Source organism: Pan troglodytes, chromosome 1, assembly GCF_028858775.2.
Source record: "Pan troglodytes isolate AG18354 chromosome 1, NHGRI_mPanTro3-v2.0_pri, whole genome shotgun sequence".
Taxonomy (NCBI): domain Eukaryota; kingdom Metazoa; phylum Chordata; class Mammalia; order Primates; family Hominidae; genus Pan; species Pan troglodytes.
In genome coordinates this window covers 32443882-32461416 of record NC_072398.2, presented here as the reverse complement: position 1 = coordinate 32461416, position 17535 = coordinate 32443882, and the positions used below count along the sequence as shown (strand labels likewise).

Below are 17535 nucleotides of genomic sequence, written 5' to 3'. Positions count from 1 at the left end.
CAGAGGTTTTTACAAAAGATATTTTGTTAGGATAAATTATACTAAGTAGGCTTTTAACTAAGCAAAAACAAATCCACTTTTAACTAAATGACCTGAGTAGTTTTATATTTTTTAAAGAGAACCTACCTGGAAAACACTAGGCTCTTTAAATGAACATTTTGTTAAAATGGAAAATATGAAACAGAAGGGTAATTAGACAAGTAAGTTGCTCTTTGCTACTCCTGCTGATAGGGTAAACTCAGAAGACTCTCAGAGTTCCCACTGCCATATATAAATCAAGACTCAAGCTGTGGTTCCAGCAAAACAGTTCTGGGATAATTTTTCTTTATATCCTGGAGGCTCAGCCCAGCTGATTGGAGAGATGTAATGGCAGTTAAATGAGTAAATGTATAATCTGTGCTCTCTCATATATGTGTGTATATGTAGACATGCACAAATTGTCTTCTCTAAAAAGGTGGAAACAGAAAATATACTCCATGGACTGTGTTGAGATCACTCAGAATAAACAGAACATCTGGACAACCAATTCCCTAATGTAAAAGAAGAGGATCTCCATACTCCTACCATTTCTTCCACCCAAGGATTTCCTAAACGTTAGGTCAGCACTGTTAATCTATGAGGCAGAGAAAAAGATGAAGACCTTTAATTTCATAGAGACTGGCAATTCTGGATGGATTTAAAATAATTTGTCAAGCTAAAGGATTTAAGCTGGGCAAAAATGGCATGACCCTTTTGAGATACAGTGTCCTCAACCTTACCATTTGACCTTCATGACTCCTGATGTACATTGCCTTCTCTAACTCACAATCAGTCCAATACTCTAGCCTGCTCAGTTATCCCATAAAGACTTTTCCTGGACAAATCACCATCATTATCTCTGACTTCAGCAGTCCCATCAAACTTTAGGTAAGAAGCCTGGTTCCCTCAGAACAGAATCCTAAGGAAAAGTCACCTCCTAAATTATGTCATTTATTTATATACCTTAAGCTCAAAACCCCTTGTTAGACTCATAAACTCTGCTGCTTATCGGGATTTCCAGGACTTTTTCCCATTTTGTCCACCCACCAAATAAGTAGTTCAGGTCACTCTTGGCCTACCAACAGATGCAGGCAATCAACCCAAGCATGGGGCAGGAAAGACCTCTTATTTGGCCAAGGTTGCCACACAGCTTGGCATAGATACAGGAAGGTCCTAGGCATATGACATACTTGGCTTTTAATCCCATTTCCACTTTATCTGCAGTGGGGCCGTGGGCAAGTCACTAAAACTCTCTGACCTTGGGTTCCTTATCCGACTAATGAGAATCTGACACCCAGGGTCCCACTTTTCTATACTGGGTGGGGTCTTAACATGATAATTAAATCTTAATACCATGTATTGTCTCACCACAAATGGTGACTTATTGCAAATGCCAATTCTCAACCTCTGCTTTTACTTCATCTGGAACATGGGCACTCACAATTCTACTACATTGTTTGCACTGCCTACCTGGAATCTTCATACTGTGTGTATTTTCTAGACTTCTACAAAGTGGAGAAAATATTCATACACAACACTGAGCACCTCTGTAATTAAAAGATACTTTATGTTTCTTTCTTTCTTTTTTTTTTTTTCTGAGACAGAATCTCACTCTGTCACCCAGGCTGGAGTGCAGTGGCACGATCTCCACTCATTGCAACTTCCTCTTCCCAAGCTCAAGCCATCCTCCCACCTCAGCCTCTGGAGTAGCTGAGACTATAGGTGTGCGCCACCACACCTTGTTAATTTTTTACTTTTTATTTTTTTGGTAGAAATGAGGGTTTCATCACGTTGCCCAGGCTGGTCTCAAACTCCTGTACTCAAGCAACCCTCCCACCTCGGCCTCCCAAAGTGCTGGGATTACTGGCATGAGCCACTGTGCCTGGCTGAAAGATACTTTAAAGAGATCAAATCAAGTATGAAAATCAAAAATGGGTATCAATAAAACACATAACTATATGATTTGTTTTGCTTGTTTTAATAACTTATTGTTTCCTCCAGAGGAAATATTTAGAAGCCATTTAAAATTATATAGCCTGCTCTTCTCCTTTCCTACTGCTGTCAATATTTTTATTTAAAAAGTAACAAACTTCAAATAAAATCTGACTGGTAGCAATCACAGCAATCTGTGTGGAGATTTCAGATGCCCACAGAAATAAAACCATACTGACTGCACTTCAATATATTGACAAGAGCTGGAAGGAAATGTGAGGAAATAAAGAGCAAAAGTTTTTCACACACAGGCAAAAATACACAATCAATACTTCAGTTCCTACTTATTTAAATACCTATTAATTGCTCTACTGTGCCTTCAACTCTCACGTCTGTTAACTTTGAAAAAAATAACATATTTCTTGCTCCCCTAGGAAGATGAAAAGCATCAGAAGAATTTTCAGTTAAGACAAAATTCACAAATAGAACGTCTCATTATCCATAGCTATCAAACCAGAGCTCCTATGGTAGTTCCAACTTCATTGATATAGTCATCATCATCATCATCATCATTGTAATTATAAGTCTCTTGGTGTCATATATTGGAATAATGTTTCTATAGGCATTATATCATTTTTAATAAAATATATATAATTTCAGATTTGAAGGGTTAAGAAAGAATATAGTCTAACTGGTCCCCTGAAGATACAGGAATGGAGACTCTTAGAGATGAATGGACTTGCTCCAAATCACATCACAGTATTAGGTAGTCGAGAAATCAAAATTAAAAACTAAAGCGTAGGCCCAGACACAGGGGTTCATGCCTGTAATCCTAGTCCTTTGGGAGGCCGAAACTGGAGGATCACCTGAGGCCAGGTGTTTGAGAACAGCCTGAGTAACATAGTGAGATGCCATTTCTACGGAAAAAATTAAAATAAAAGTAGCATGGTGGCATGTGCCTGTAGTCCCAGCTACTCAGGAAGCTGAGACAAGAGAATCACTTGAGCTCCAGAGGTCAAGGCTGCAGTGAGCCAAGATCATGCCACTGCACTCTAGCCTAGGGGACAGAGCCAGACCCCTTCTCAAAAAAAAAAAAAAAAAAAAAAAATGCCCACAAAAATTTACTTATGAAGTTAACAGGATTCTTACAATTCTCCTTGCTCATTTTAAAATGTGTGCCACTTGTCCATTTTCTTTGGTGGGACATTAGCTTTCTCCTCCCTCTCTGCTTTCTCTTCTTCCTCCTCTTCCTTTTCCTTTCAAGACAAAGGAGTAAGTTCTCCTTTCTGAAGCTAAACCAGTAATTTTAAAGCTTTCTTCACCTCGAATATTGTTAGTGAAAACCTCTGCTTGGGTTAAAGCCCCTTTTTTTCCTTTTTATACTGTTGTCTCTCTTCATTTGACCTAAGGTCAGATATTAAAGACTAAATTTCCTCATGAAATTTCTGAGCAAATTTTCACTTATTGATGTGCTTCTATAAAAAGTTTAGAAAGCACCCCTAAGGCCATTGACATTGCCAAAGGATAACAAATTACATGACCTTGGGTTGGTCTAGCAAGTCAAGCTCATAGTGTCTCCTGCTAAGCATGTACTAGACCCTGTATCTACATTAAATCTCTTGGTCTTCACAAAAACCTCACAAACTAAGTTCCACCTTCAGTCTCATAGTTATAAATAAATAGGCTAAAGCGAGTTAGTCTTAGAGAAGTTCTTTAACTTGCTCCAAGTCTCAGAGGTGGTAGAACCAGGGCTTGAATCTACAAGCCACCTGGCCCTGAAGCTTGACCCTTACTGTCTCTGGCCACAGTAGCTAATGTTGACCTCTTCCTTACACTAGGCCACATGGTATGCTAAGCTCTCAACCTGCAGTATCTCATTGGCTATTTATAACATGTTGTTTGCAAATACTATTATTGGTGCCATCATTTTACAGATGACAAAATAGGAGATTAGAAAAGTTAAGTAGCATTTTTTTAAGGCAAAGGAAAAAGCACACTTTTTTGGCATGAAATAACAAAACTGGTCCTCTAAGTTGCCTCGTTTCACCTACACTTTGGCATGCAGGCTGGCCTGGCTAAAGAATATAATGTGCGTGAATGTGAGTCTTTTGCTCACCTGCAAACGTAAAAGAAAAATATTTGAGTTGCCAAGGTGAAAGCCATCATGCCAATAAACATCAAGACACACTTTAATCCTTTGATCAGTGAATTCTATACCTAAATGAAATGATTATTGCTTTCATAAAATGTCTCTGTTTGCTACTGACAGTGAGCAAACTGAGCTAGTCTGTCCTGCAACAGCCTTTAAATAACCAAGGAGAGAGATCAAAATAAAAATAAATCTTGACCAGATTTATAGGTGCACCTTGATTAGTTCTTGTTATTTTCCTTCAAATAAGCAATACCTGAAAAAAATGAAAAGGGAATGTTGAGACCAGATATCATGTAACAGATGGGCTTTCTCTGACATACAGTATGGTATAATGACAAAAAAATAATGCTGGCCCATCATTTGTGACACTTACCAGCTAAGTAGAGCAGAGAGAAAGACAAAGAGGATTTTTTCAGGATGCTGAATGGTGCCACCACTTGGATTTCAACAAATTATCACTTGTTTTACGGTACTTCTCAAAGTTTTGTTGTAGTGTAGCATTTTGTTGCTTTCTCTAAGACAACACATTTTCCTTTTCTTCAACTGATACAATTTTTTTGAAAAATTCTAACATTAAAATCAAATGTAGTGTATTCAAGTATAATTCCATTGCTTGCTAATGAGGAAGCATATCTTATAAGAATTTTAATTATGTACAATGTGATGAAACTGGAATTGTTTACCTACTAAACCATTGCTTTCTCCTTCACACTCCCACCAACGCTCAGATATCTTCTCAAAGTGAGATGCCATAATTAATGCCAGTCAATAAAGCTAACGATTATTATTTTTAAAACAGTGTAATTCTCATTTTTCTATCAACTACCCTTTTAATGAAAACCTCATTTCCTTCAGGCAACACTTTATCTACAATGGATTTGGCCAGTTGAATAAAAATACCTGTTAAAGGAGAGAAAGTTCCCATCGAAGCTGTTGAAATCTGATTTCATTTCAGATTCTAGAACTAATGTTGTTTTTTGTTTAAATAGATTTTGTCTGTCAATTTCCAGACCTGCTGTGCCATCAGCCTGTATGGACTGCTGTGGTCAACACGGGGGTTGTAGCAGCAAATTTTATTACAGACTGGTAATTGAATTGAACAGGTTTACATTTGAATAGATTTACTACATCATGTTCTCTGACATACTTCATGGGACTGAAATCCCTCTCCATCCATAAAGATACATTTCAGACAGTATCATTCTCTCCAGGCTTAGAAAGCAACTCTTGAGCCAAGGAGATGGCCAAAGATAATTGTGCATTTAGATGCAGGGTACAATGCAATATTTCACCGCATTTTTTAAGTATAATAGAAAAAGAATATTCCACATTTACTCATAACCATCCCATCCTTTCGATTTGGTGGTTGTGGGAGGTGGGGGGAGGTGGTTAAAAAACTGATGTTTTGCCATCGAAGTGGGCATTAAGAAGTAAAGGAAAATAAATTATTATTTGAGTATATCAGCAACAGCAGCAATTCCCTAGAAAACAGATACTTGCTTGATAACAGCAACTGAAGAGGTGTGAATTATAGATAAGCACTGTCCCATTCACTTTCACCAACAATGTTTAATTAAACACAGTTCACACCTCTTCATTCACTCTTACCACCCTTCAGGATTGTTCCTGCTAGAAATCACAATGGAAAAAATATTTAAGGAAAAATATCTTCTTTAAACCTGGAAAAGCAAATGGTATGTAAATCATAGCAGTAAATCAAGTTAATAAAAAATTATATATTCCTAAAATTGGAGGTGTCTCCATTAATTCAGTTTTTCAAAATAAAACCTAAATATAGATCAATACCACATCAATACAAGTGTTCATTGTTGTATTAATTTTAGAACTTTTTAAAAAATGGATTTGCTTTTGAAAAATAATGATTCCTCAACTTTCAAGGACTTGAAATCACTCTTAATTCTCTTTGAATGAGCATAAGTTTAGTTTGAGTCTCTACGATGAAACTAAGTGGCAACATAAATATAATTAAGGCCAGAAATTGACTGTCAATCACTGATCATTAACTTTCAGAAATATGTTTTGTTTGTTACTCTGCTATAGGGGTTAAGGCAATGGCTAAGATAAAGAGCTCCACTTCACAAACGTAAGCTACCACCATCATCCTAACTGAAAGAAAAACTCTGTCATGTGGGTTGGGTTGTTGTTGTCTTAATTATATGTTTTCCTTTATCAAAATTGTCCTTCTGGCAATTTCACATAAGTTTTCTTTAGCAAGAACCACCTTATCTGTCTTGTTCACTGTTGTATCACTGGAGCCTGGAATAGTGCCTGGAACATGGGAAGACCTTAGTACATATTCAGCAAAAGGATTACAAACGTAAAACATGTTAACTCTGAAAAATCCTAAAAGGGCCAAAGGCTATACCATAAAAAGTACCCCCATCCTCATTTTCATTCACCAATGTGACACTGTCACCAATCTTTAGGTATCCTTCCTTCCTTCCACTTCTCCATGTATACACATGTATATCCATCACTGTGTATGATGTCTGCCGTCCATTCTCCTTTCCATCTCTCTCTATACACACATATATATATACGTACACACACACACACACTCATACATACACACACATACAAATATAATGAATCATACTATTAAAAAACTTGTTCTTATATATATATTTACTTAGTAATGTATCTTGGTCATCTTTTTATAAAACTTTATTATAACATTATACACTTCTTTGTGTATAGCTCTTTCTCAAGGGAAGAGCAAAGTTGAAGACTAGAAGAATTTGAGAGTGTCTTCTTTGTTCCTATTTGATAAGTGCAAGTCAGAGAAATACAATGTGAATTCCATATATCCAAACATAATCTGATCCACTCATCTTCCTATAATATTGTTCACAGTAAAAATCTTGAAAGAAGAACAAACCAGGAAAAATCATGACACCGCGTGATGGCAAACACTCATTGACATTCTGGTTCACTCTTGGTGAATTAATATGTGAGCCTATTTGGATTTAAAAGTTAAAAAATAGGGGCTCTCCAGTAAGAACAAAATATAATAATAGGACAAGCCCCAGAAACAAAGCATAGTTCTATGATGCAACAGAAGTTATACATTTAAATATTTAATGAATCTAATTTCCTGTCAAACATTAATTACCACCTTTTCATTGTGTTACTTTATAACACTGTGTTTATTTCAAACTCTGGTGAATTTTCTGAAGAAAGGGAAACAGAAAATTCTAAATGCAGTATGTAAAATTCACATTTACAAACACACACACAAGTATAGCAATGCATTAAAGAACAAAAACTGAATCACAGGCCTCACGAAGTAAAGAAAACTTTTTATCCATCTCCAAGCTAACATGTGAGTTTCACTAGAAATGATGAAATATACAAATATTTCAGGACTTTTGACCTGTGTGGAATAGTTGAGTGGCATCTAGAATCAATAGGTTCAGTTCCTGGCTCCAATTATAAACTGTGTGAGCTTAAGCAATTTGTTTAGCACAGAACACATGTCATTGTTGCTATTTTATGTTTGTTGTTGTTATCCCCAACTGAAAGCAAAGAGAAAGCAATTTTAATATCATATTTTAAATTCTTTGTAATAGAAAATACAGTCTAAAAGATAAGGTTGGGAAAGAATAAAGAGTGCTTTAAACCCAAGATTAATTAAAAAAAAAAATCTCTCTGCAAACCTAGTAATGAGAATAAAACCAAAACTTCAATGACAGTAGCCTCTTGGTTTGTCTTCATCCTTTGCTTTCTGCAAATTGTAAAGAAGATAAAAGCACTACGGTCAAGCATACCTGGTGTGTTTCGCTGTACATCAGATCCTCCTACCTTGTCCCTTCCTGTCAATGTGAAGTGGTTAGCCATAAGTTATCAGAAAGTCCAGGTATAAAGGAGTATTCTGCCATCAGAGTCAGGGTACTTACTGTTACCTCATCTTTTTCTGGTTTCTCTAAAACTGGTGGAATTTTTTGCCTCCCATCCCCACAGCAAAATCAAAACCTCAGGGGCACTAGCAAAGAGCCTTACCTTCTTTCAGCATGCCCACTTTTAAACACTTCATGAAGCGGCAAGCCTGGCAGGATTTACGTCTGCGCTTTGTGATTTCACATTCATTCGTGGCAGGGCAGCTGTATTCTATATTGCCTAAAACACAAGTTTGAAGAAAAGTTGTCATATTTGCAAGATCCAGGAAACATTAGCTTCCCAAAGGCAATGTCAACTCTATTATTCTTACTCTCCCACCCCCAAAAATGTCACATGAGACTCAAGAGAAATGTCATAAATATCATCAAGCTGGATGCTCTGCTATAATCACAAAAGATACGTGGGGCAAGGAGAACAAACATGGTGAAATGCTTCAAAAGATGAAGTTTAAAATTAGCCTTCAAAACATTATGCTGAGTCCACCCATGCAAAGTAAGAGTCTTCCAGAGTCTTATGATCCAAAAGAATTTCAAAATAGATTATGTTCATGAAAACACAAATATCAAAACCAGATTCTTGGATTGTCAATCCTGGATTTATTCTGGTTCCTAATACTTTGGTGCATCAGGCTTATTGTCTTTCTGACACTGAACAGTATAAACTTCACTGTGGAAAATGATATGTAAACAAATATGGCATGTTATAGTAAGCTCCTAGAGGGTAGGGACAGAAATTACATAGTTGTTGCTTTAGCACTTACCAGAGCCTTACAACACAATTCTGTGCTTGGTAAATGCTTACTGATCATGGTGATGATAATGAAGATGATGGTCATCATCATTATCATCCTCATCATGATGTGTGTTACATAATTTGCATAATTAATTCCAAACACTGAAGTTCCCTGATGTTAGAACAAAGAATAAACTGCTATGAAATTATATATTTTTAAGATTAGACTTTGTATCATTTATGGTAGTACCTACATATTTAAAATGGCAACTAAGAAACCAGAAGAAGATCCAAACTAAATTTTTTTTTTCAATTAGTACCAATGGCAGTGTGTGGGATGTGCTCTGGGGTTGCCTACAGCTTTGTAAAGAAGCTGCCTTTAAAATAAAGCTTTTCTCCCCAATCAGCTCTGTCACATAGTGCTTGAAGGTCTTTCGTTACTTCCTAACCCTTTCCCCTTGTGATTAAGTGCATTAGTATCTTAATGAAAATGCATTCCGTTTATTGCCCTCTTGGGAAGGGGGAGGTCATCACACCAAATGCATAAATTGTCATCAGAGACGGTCCGAGCATAATTGCAATTTTGCTGCTCCGTGTTTGCAATACTCAGGGTCCGTCCAAGTCCCCTGAAACATGAGCAGATTCTAGTAATTAGCATAGAGTCTGCCTGGGAACACAGCATTGATGAAATATTTCAGAGTTAATCACACTTTGTAAACACTGATTTATATTGACTACCTTTCTTCAGACTGACGTCTCCTCATTAAATATCACATTAGTGGATTGCAGGGTAGTACAAAGACTCAACTACTCAGCAACTGCTAATTCAACAAGAAGTAATACCTAACCACTTCTAACTACTGAAAACTGGTTAAGTATGCATGACTTGAAAAAAACACATTATAGTTTGAGATAGCCTATCAGAATTGCCTAAATTAGCATTCTAATTCAGGGCATTTATAATAATAAAAGCAACTACTTTTTAACAGGAGGTTAAATAATAAGAGTAATATTCATTGCATCAACAGAAGTATATACCATCACCTTCCTTGGAGATATTACTGATGCTATACTCTTAGAAAACCAAGGATAAGTCAAAGAAACCAGAGTGGCCGGGTCACAGCTAAGAATAAAAGGATTTATAATCTGAACTTTAGATGAACCACTCTTCACTGCAGAGTTTCTTCAACCATCTCTGAATATTTATTTTGCATCAAAAGAGTGTTGCTAGTAATTTTCTAAGGGTTAATTAGTATTCTACTACTAGATCCTTCCACCCTGTTCGGCTCCCCCTATACTTACTTAAAAAGAAACAGGCCTTTGCTGTCTTAGGAAGGACTGAACAGTGACTGCTTAAAAGGATCAGAAAGAAAGAAAAAAAAAAGTTTGCCAAACAGCATTCTTTTCCTTTTTTCTGCCTGAAAAGTCAGTATGAAGTAACACTTTCATCACTTCCCTTATCAAGGCATGAGTGCTAGTCCTACGCACCTTTAACCCAGTGCTAAAAACTTCTACCAGGATGATCCACTGCCACAAACATAATCATCATTCTTTTAAAACCTGTTCCACTTCCTCTTTGAAAACTGTATCCCCATCCTTCACATCAACAAACTTCTGACAAGAATGCACATCAGGCATGTGTGAGCTCACACCTGGACTATGGCAGTTATCCCCTTCCTGGGCTTTTTGCCTCCGTCCTGACCCACTCTAATCCATGTGGCATACCGCTGTCATCTTCCTTTCCCTAGGACTGCTTTGATCACGTCATTATGCTGATTTTAAAAAATCAATAGAATTATTTGCCTTCCTGAATGAAATATAAACTATAAGGCTTACGAACAGGGTCTTCTCCCAGCCTTTCATTTATTTTCCAGCAAAATTGCTATTATTACCTGACATGAACTTTTTGAGGCAGCCAATTTGATTTATTCAGTTTTTGCTAAGTGTCCTTCAGACTTTCCTCTGAGAATTATCTATCTTTGCCACTTTTTCTTCTTAAAATTATTTCCAAGCCTCCTTGTTCAACTCCAACTCCATCCCAATCTTTCACGAAAACTTCTCTGACTATCCCAGCAGAAAATGATTTCTTGGTTTTCATATTTTTTCAGGTACTCTCATCACATCCAGACAGATAATATTTTGTTATACCTTTCATACACATATTACCCATTGGATGGTAAGACACTAGAGGACAATGGACATTTCTAATGCAGTATAAAAACCATCCAAGCCAGGTGCAGTGGCTCACGCCTGTAATTCCAACACTTTGGGAGGCCGAGGCAGGTGAATCATTTGAGGTCAGGAGTTCAAGACCAGCTTGGCTAACATGGCAAAACCCTATCTCTACCAAAAAAAAAAAAAAAATAGAAAAATAAGCCAGGCATAGTGGTATGAACCTTTAGTCCCAGCCTCTTGGAAGGTCGAGGTGGGAGAATTGCTTGAACCCAGAAGGCGGAGGTTTCAGTGAGCCAAGATCATGCCACTGCACTCCAGCCTGGGCAACAGAGCAAGACTTCATCCCCACCCTCCAAAAAAAAAAAAAATCCACCAAAAAGTAATATATAAGTAAAAGAATATACTTATAATAACTTAGAATTTTCTTATCTCAGGGTCATTATTATGAACATTAATTATGGTGTTATAATGCAGTGTCACAGGATCAAGTGAGCTGCATGTCCCATTAGGAAGCAATGTTAAAAACAGTAGGAAAATCATTCCACAAATAATTTAAAAAATAGAAGAAAAAGCCAGGAGCGATGGCTCACACCTGTAATCCAGCACTTTGGGAGGCCGAGGAGGGTGAATCGCTTGAGGTCAGAAGCTCAAGACAAGCCTGACCAACATGGTGAAACCCCATCTCTACTAAAAATATAAAATTAGCCAGGTGTGGTGGTGCATGCCTGTAATCCTAGCTGCGTGAGAGGCTGAGGCAGGAGAATTGCTTGAACCCAGGAGAAGGAGGCTGCTGTGAGCCGAGATCGTGCCATTGCACTCCAGCCTGGGCAATAAGAGCGAAACTCTGTTTCAAAAAAAAAAAAAAAAAAAGTCTAGTTAATTTTTTGAAATCGTCAACAGTAGCTTTGACAAAAATGGAAAAAAAGTGTGGCAAAAGGGGAAAGATTATGAAAAAAATACAAAAGCTTCTGAGGAGTAAAGTGTGAATAAAAGAGGAAATCATAAAGGAAATTATATATACAGGAAATAAAAATCCATACTGATATGAATAGGATAAGAATAAAAGGAAAACAAAATAATACAGATAGATGGTGCTAAATGAGTTACATAATTTTTATCTTACTTTATAATTGGAGCTACATTGGAGAAAATATTTAGGATTGATTCAATAATAGCAGCTAAATCTATGAATGACTCATCTAGGAATAATTACGTAAAGATTTTAAATCTCTTAAAAAGGCAGAAGGGAATCTGTCAAATAATGATATGAGAGTTTTAGATCACATTTAAAGGACTCTGGTCTCCTTTCTATCCATTACATTCTGTAATTCTTCAATGATAAGGAGAAATGTAAAAGCAGGGGAGGTTTTCCTAGTGTGTTAGAATGAAGTCTTAAAGTAGAACCTCTGTCTTATTCCTTGTTGAATCCTCAGTGCTAATCAATCAGCCAGGAGTTTTGTATTACGGCTGGTTTGGATTAGAGAGAGGTGGTTCCTGATATTAAGGAGTCCACCGAGAGGAGACAAGACGTGTAAATACACAATACATTTTAGTGGGTGGTGTCATGGTTCAGGATGCAGTACTGGCGTACTGGCAAGTACATACATTCCCACAAACTCAGGGATTATGCTTAGGAAGATCAGCAAATTCTCCAAATAGGAGCAAATGCTTGAACTATGCCATGAAAAGTAAAGAAATGACTACATTGGGGTAAAGGACTCTTCCCAGAGCGACAGCAAATACAACATACGTGTAAAAATTTCACCATGAATGGATGGAAATCAGTGGTCCTAGCATCTTCACAAATGATATAGTTTCAGCTGAAGTGTATAGAAATTGCTTCTGATAAACGGGGTCTCTTTCACAAATATTTTCTTTCAATAAAGTTGCCTTGACACATACGGATAATAACCTTGATTTCACTAAGTGACTCTGGTTTATATCTTGAAAAACAAGTCAACATCATTCTAAATAACTTATTTGCTTTATTTGCTGGAGGAAAACCTCTCTAATTTCCAGGCCCTCCCATTGAGTTACTTAGTTCATTGTTGTAGGCTATGATCACCCACCCAACAAAGACTTTGATCCATGTTAGAGTCTACAGAGATTGTACCCTTGAAAAACCTTCCCTGGTGCTTTTTCTATTCAATAAAGAAAGCATTTTATCCTAAAAATGTGCTGCCCCAAGCACCTGGGTAACAATGTTACATCTATTTTGGTAATGGTTCAAAGACATGACTCCCAGTAGACCATATGATCTCTATGGGGCACTTGTTTTCCTTCCATTCTCTAAAAGTGGAAACTAGACGAAAATATTTCCAATAGCAACTATGGGCACCTGGAATGTGAACACTGGATATTCACTCAGGAGGATGCAGAAGTTATTGTTCACAGCATAGGATTTTCATTTCAGACACGGAGTTTTCTTGGATTATAGCTTGCTATTTTCTGGGACACATTTGTTAGATGGCACCAGGGACTGAATTGGGCAGCTACTGATGACACGACTGGAATTTTCCCAGTTTTGTCAATAGCTAGGGAAGTGTGCTCTGCTGCAGAGGGAACCAAATCAACATGGAAGCTCTCGGTTTTTAAACCAGGCTGACAAGAAAGATAGAGCAATTTATAATATCTCCTGGCGGCTTTTCAGAAAGTCCCGGGCTCTGATTACTTATTTCAGAGTCTTTTGTGCAATTAGTTTGCAGGCAATATAATTTTCTCACTTACTGCTTAATAGAATCTTGCAGCTAGCTGGCGGATAGAATAACAGGGTGTATGTAAAACTCCAGCCTGGAGTGCCAGTGGATAATTTGTATATTCCTTTCAGTCACTTAATGGACTTTTACAGTTTGGCAGTGAAAGGGCTGAATGATGTAAATTAGCATGGCATCTCAAAATAAAAATATATGTCAAATCTTTATTCCTGAATCACATCACTCCCACATGGTAATGATGCATTTGGATTTATGTAGTTCCTAAGACTTGTCTTCTTTTTCATACCTACAGACATCATAATTGTAAAGCCAATTTGAAGGCATCTGTATATTTCTCCCAATTGTTTTAATTTTATTAACAGAACCAAATAGCTTGCAATGACCCACAGGGCACTCCAAGTGGGGTTTATCCAGTTGCTTTTCAACATTAAGTGATTTAAAAATAATGGGATTTGCCTCAGTACACAATTACAGAGCATTGGAATCATGCAGGCAATAATCTGTAGTATTTTTGTTTTAAAGGCCCTAAAACATAAACAAGAAAGAAAGAAAGAAAACTCTGTCTTTATTGTATAGTGGCAAAGGTTTTTCCATTTTTACAGCGATCAAACTTTCCTTTTTTTCTTTGTTTTTCTTTCTTATTTTCAATGCTTCGTTTCTAGCTATTCTGTGCTCATTTCCACCTGAAAGAGAAAATAATACTATCTATGGCTGAGATTCATATTATGGAATAGTAATTTATTCTATATCTGTAACTTTTAAAAAGTCATAATTACATCAATGCACATGTAAGTTAAGGGAGTTATTTGTTTTTCAAAGAAGGCGTCCACAGTTCGACTTTAAACAAGTTGTGTAGGAACACTACATCTGTTCTCAAGGGATTCCACCAAATACTTTTTGGTGCTTCCTTTAGAACTGCCACCAGAGCCACTTTACAAGGTATAAACAGGGCTTGGGAGGCCCTATATTATACCTCATTTTCACCCAAACGTATTGCCCTTTGCATTTTGACATGAAGCCAGATGATTTTTGTTCATTACTAAATTTTAAGTCTACCCTTAAAGGTCAATGATTTGCCATCACTGAAGCTATTGTGAGACTCTGTCTCAGGCTCTAAAAGAGGATTTCCAAAAATACTATAAGGAATGGGTACTATCACTCTACTAATGGGACCCCAGACCACCTGCCAGGTGAGGTTGTGGCATACTGAAGTGGGAGGAGAGGAGCATCACATCAGGTTAATAGTTAGAGCTGGCTCTTATCAAAGCAATTTCATACACAGGAGTGTGCACAAGTCTCATGCTCTTTGCCTCTGCACTGTCTCTCTACCCCATAAAAAATGAGGTGGGGGAGAGGAGGGTATAGACAAGACCTTTTGCAGGTTGGTTCTTTAGCATTCTATAGGATTAAATTCTGACAATCATAAATGTAGTATATAAGAGGCATACAGCATAGCGGTGCAAATTGCTGCATTTTCAAGGTGAAACTCAAGCTTCACTTCCAAATAGGAATGGATGATGCTTTGCCCTTAAGGAAAAAAGACTGGAAGGACATTCACAAGCAGGCAGGCTTTTAAACCCTCAGCAATGTCTAGTGACTGGAGATCACACAGTCTGGTTTCATCCTACAGTGTCGTGTGTTTGGGAGAGTCACCAAGGCTGCAGTCTGTGCCAGTACTGGCCACCTCCCTGTGCAAAATTTCTAACAGTAAGATTCTATTCCTCCCCTGTATTGAATGAAAAATGCTTAGCTTTTAAAAATGCTATAAAATGAGGACAAATTACTTAGCCTTGATTTTTTTCCAGTTTAAAAAAAACTACATCTTCCCTCAGGTTCCCCTAACTTTGTAAACATGGGCATTCCTTTATCACTTTAATTCTGCAACCATCAACTAAACACTAGGCATTGTGCATGTTCATTTTAGGACAAAATTTTTGTATGTCCATTCTATGTCCATCTTTAGCATATTACTTTGCATACAGTTGAGAAAAATGTCTGAGGAGGAATGTGTGATAGGAGGGGAGGAGAAAAGAAAGAGGCCAGGCACTGTGGCTCATGCTGTAATCACAGCACTTTGGAAGGCCGAGGCAGGTGGATCACCTGAGGTCAGGAGTTCGAAACCAGCCTGGCCAACATGGCGAAACCCCATCTCTACTAAAAATACAAAAAAAAAAAAAAAATAGCCAGGCATGGTTGTGCGCACCTGTAATCCCAGCTACTCAGGAGGCTGAGGCAGGAGAATCACTTGAACCCAGAAGGCGGAGGTTGGAGTGAGCTGAAATCGTGCCACTGCAGTCCAGCCTGGGTGAGAAAGCAAGACTGTCTCCAAAAAAGAAAGGAAAAGAAGAGAAGAGAAGAGAAGAGAAGAGAAGAGAAGAGAAGAGAAGAGAAGAGAAATAAAGAAAAGAAAAGAAAAGAAAAGAAAAGAAAAGAAAAGAAAAGAAAAGAAAAGAAGAGAAAATGCAAACCTAGGTTCAAGTTCCAGCTCTACCATGTTATTGGCTGTGTGAACTTGAACTAGTTGCCTTTGTTACCCTCAGTTTGCTAAAGTACAAAAGAGGAATAATCATATCTGCTTTATAACTTTGTAAGAATTATGTGAAATGAAGATATTAAGATCATATACATACAGTTTTGGTCCCTTTTCTGAGGAAAAAGGAGAGAACTGTCTTAAGATCCCATTTATTGTTATTTACCTTGAATCCTAAGGCTTTAATCTCCAGTTTGCAAATATTATAAAATAAAACCACCTTCCTCAGATTTATACAAGGATGTGAAAATGAATATGCCATTCACTCAGAAACACTGAAAGAAGATTTTGTCCTTGCAACACTTCTAGGCAGAGCATTTAGCTATGTTTTACAGATATTGAGAAGGAAAGGAAGAGAGTTGTTCTTAAAAGTACCAAAATGTCTGAGAAGTGAGTTTGTGAGGCATCAACCACATCTCATGAACGCTTCCTGTCTCTACCTTGGAGCACACACAGTGCCTATCGCTGGGTATGATCTGATTAGAACAGAGGGCAAAACATTTGCAAAGCTCTTCAAAAATCTTATCCCAGCCTTATCTCTTGCCACAGTCCCAGGTCGACTGCTACCCCATCTCAAGCTCACCCCCTTGTCTGAAACCCACATGGCATTACCTGAAGTTCCTAGAAAGCAGCATCCTTTCCTATTGCTCCTCTCTATGTGCTGCTTCTATCATTTCTTCAGTGAGATGATCCCAGGGCTCCCAAGACTGAGTTAGGGGTCTTTGTGGATGTAACTAGTTCATCCCGTACTTACCTTTCAGGTGAGTCCCTCTCTTAGCACTTAACACACCTTATTATATGTGTCTGTGGAATTGCCCCCTTCCTGTCCCAACTGTATATTCTTTGAGGGCAGCGTCTTACTCCTTTCAGAATCCCCTGTGTCCAAGAGAGTGTCAGGTCAAGTCAATGACCCATAGGAAACATTCATTTGTCAACTTAATTTTTAGTGAGTCTGTTATTCATTCCCCCATTTTAGTGTTTAGCTTCAAATTATTCATTAAAAATTTAGAATAAAAGTGTTAGCAATTCACTAGTAGTATATTATTTGGCATAAAACAACACAGACTTATAGGATATTTGATTTCAAAGAGATTCTAAATTCCAGTTGCTTCAGCCCCCTTGTTTTATATAGAAGACCATAAAAGGGGTAAATATGTAATGACTTATCTATTATCACTAGAACCTATGATTGCTCCACCCTCTTTATAAGAATATGGGCTAGTTAACTGCAGAAATGAGACTAAAACTGAGATATCCCAACATCCAGTTCAATGGTCTTTAAATGCATCCACAAATACTTAGATATCAATACCTAAGAACAGGAGAATAACAAACACTAAGACTCACAGATACTCTTTGATATG

General features: G+C 37.4%; 1 protein-coding gene across 46 annotated transcripts in view; it reads right to left on the bottom strand.

Moving 5' to 3' along the window:
* Positions 1 to 17535, bottom strand: part of ESRRG (estrogen related receptor gamma) — a 640701-nt gene that overhangs the window by 143985 nt on the left and 479181 nt on the right. For all 46 annotated transcript variants that reach the window (XM_063791940.1, XM_063791925.1, XM_063791978.1 and 43 more), the window contains one exon: positions 8123 to 8239. In XM_063791940.1, coding sequence (XP_063648010.1) covers positions 8123 to 8239 — 117 coding nt within the window. The remainder of the gene's footprint in view (positions 1 to 8122; positions 8240 to 17535) is intronic.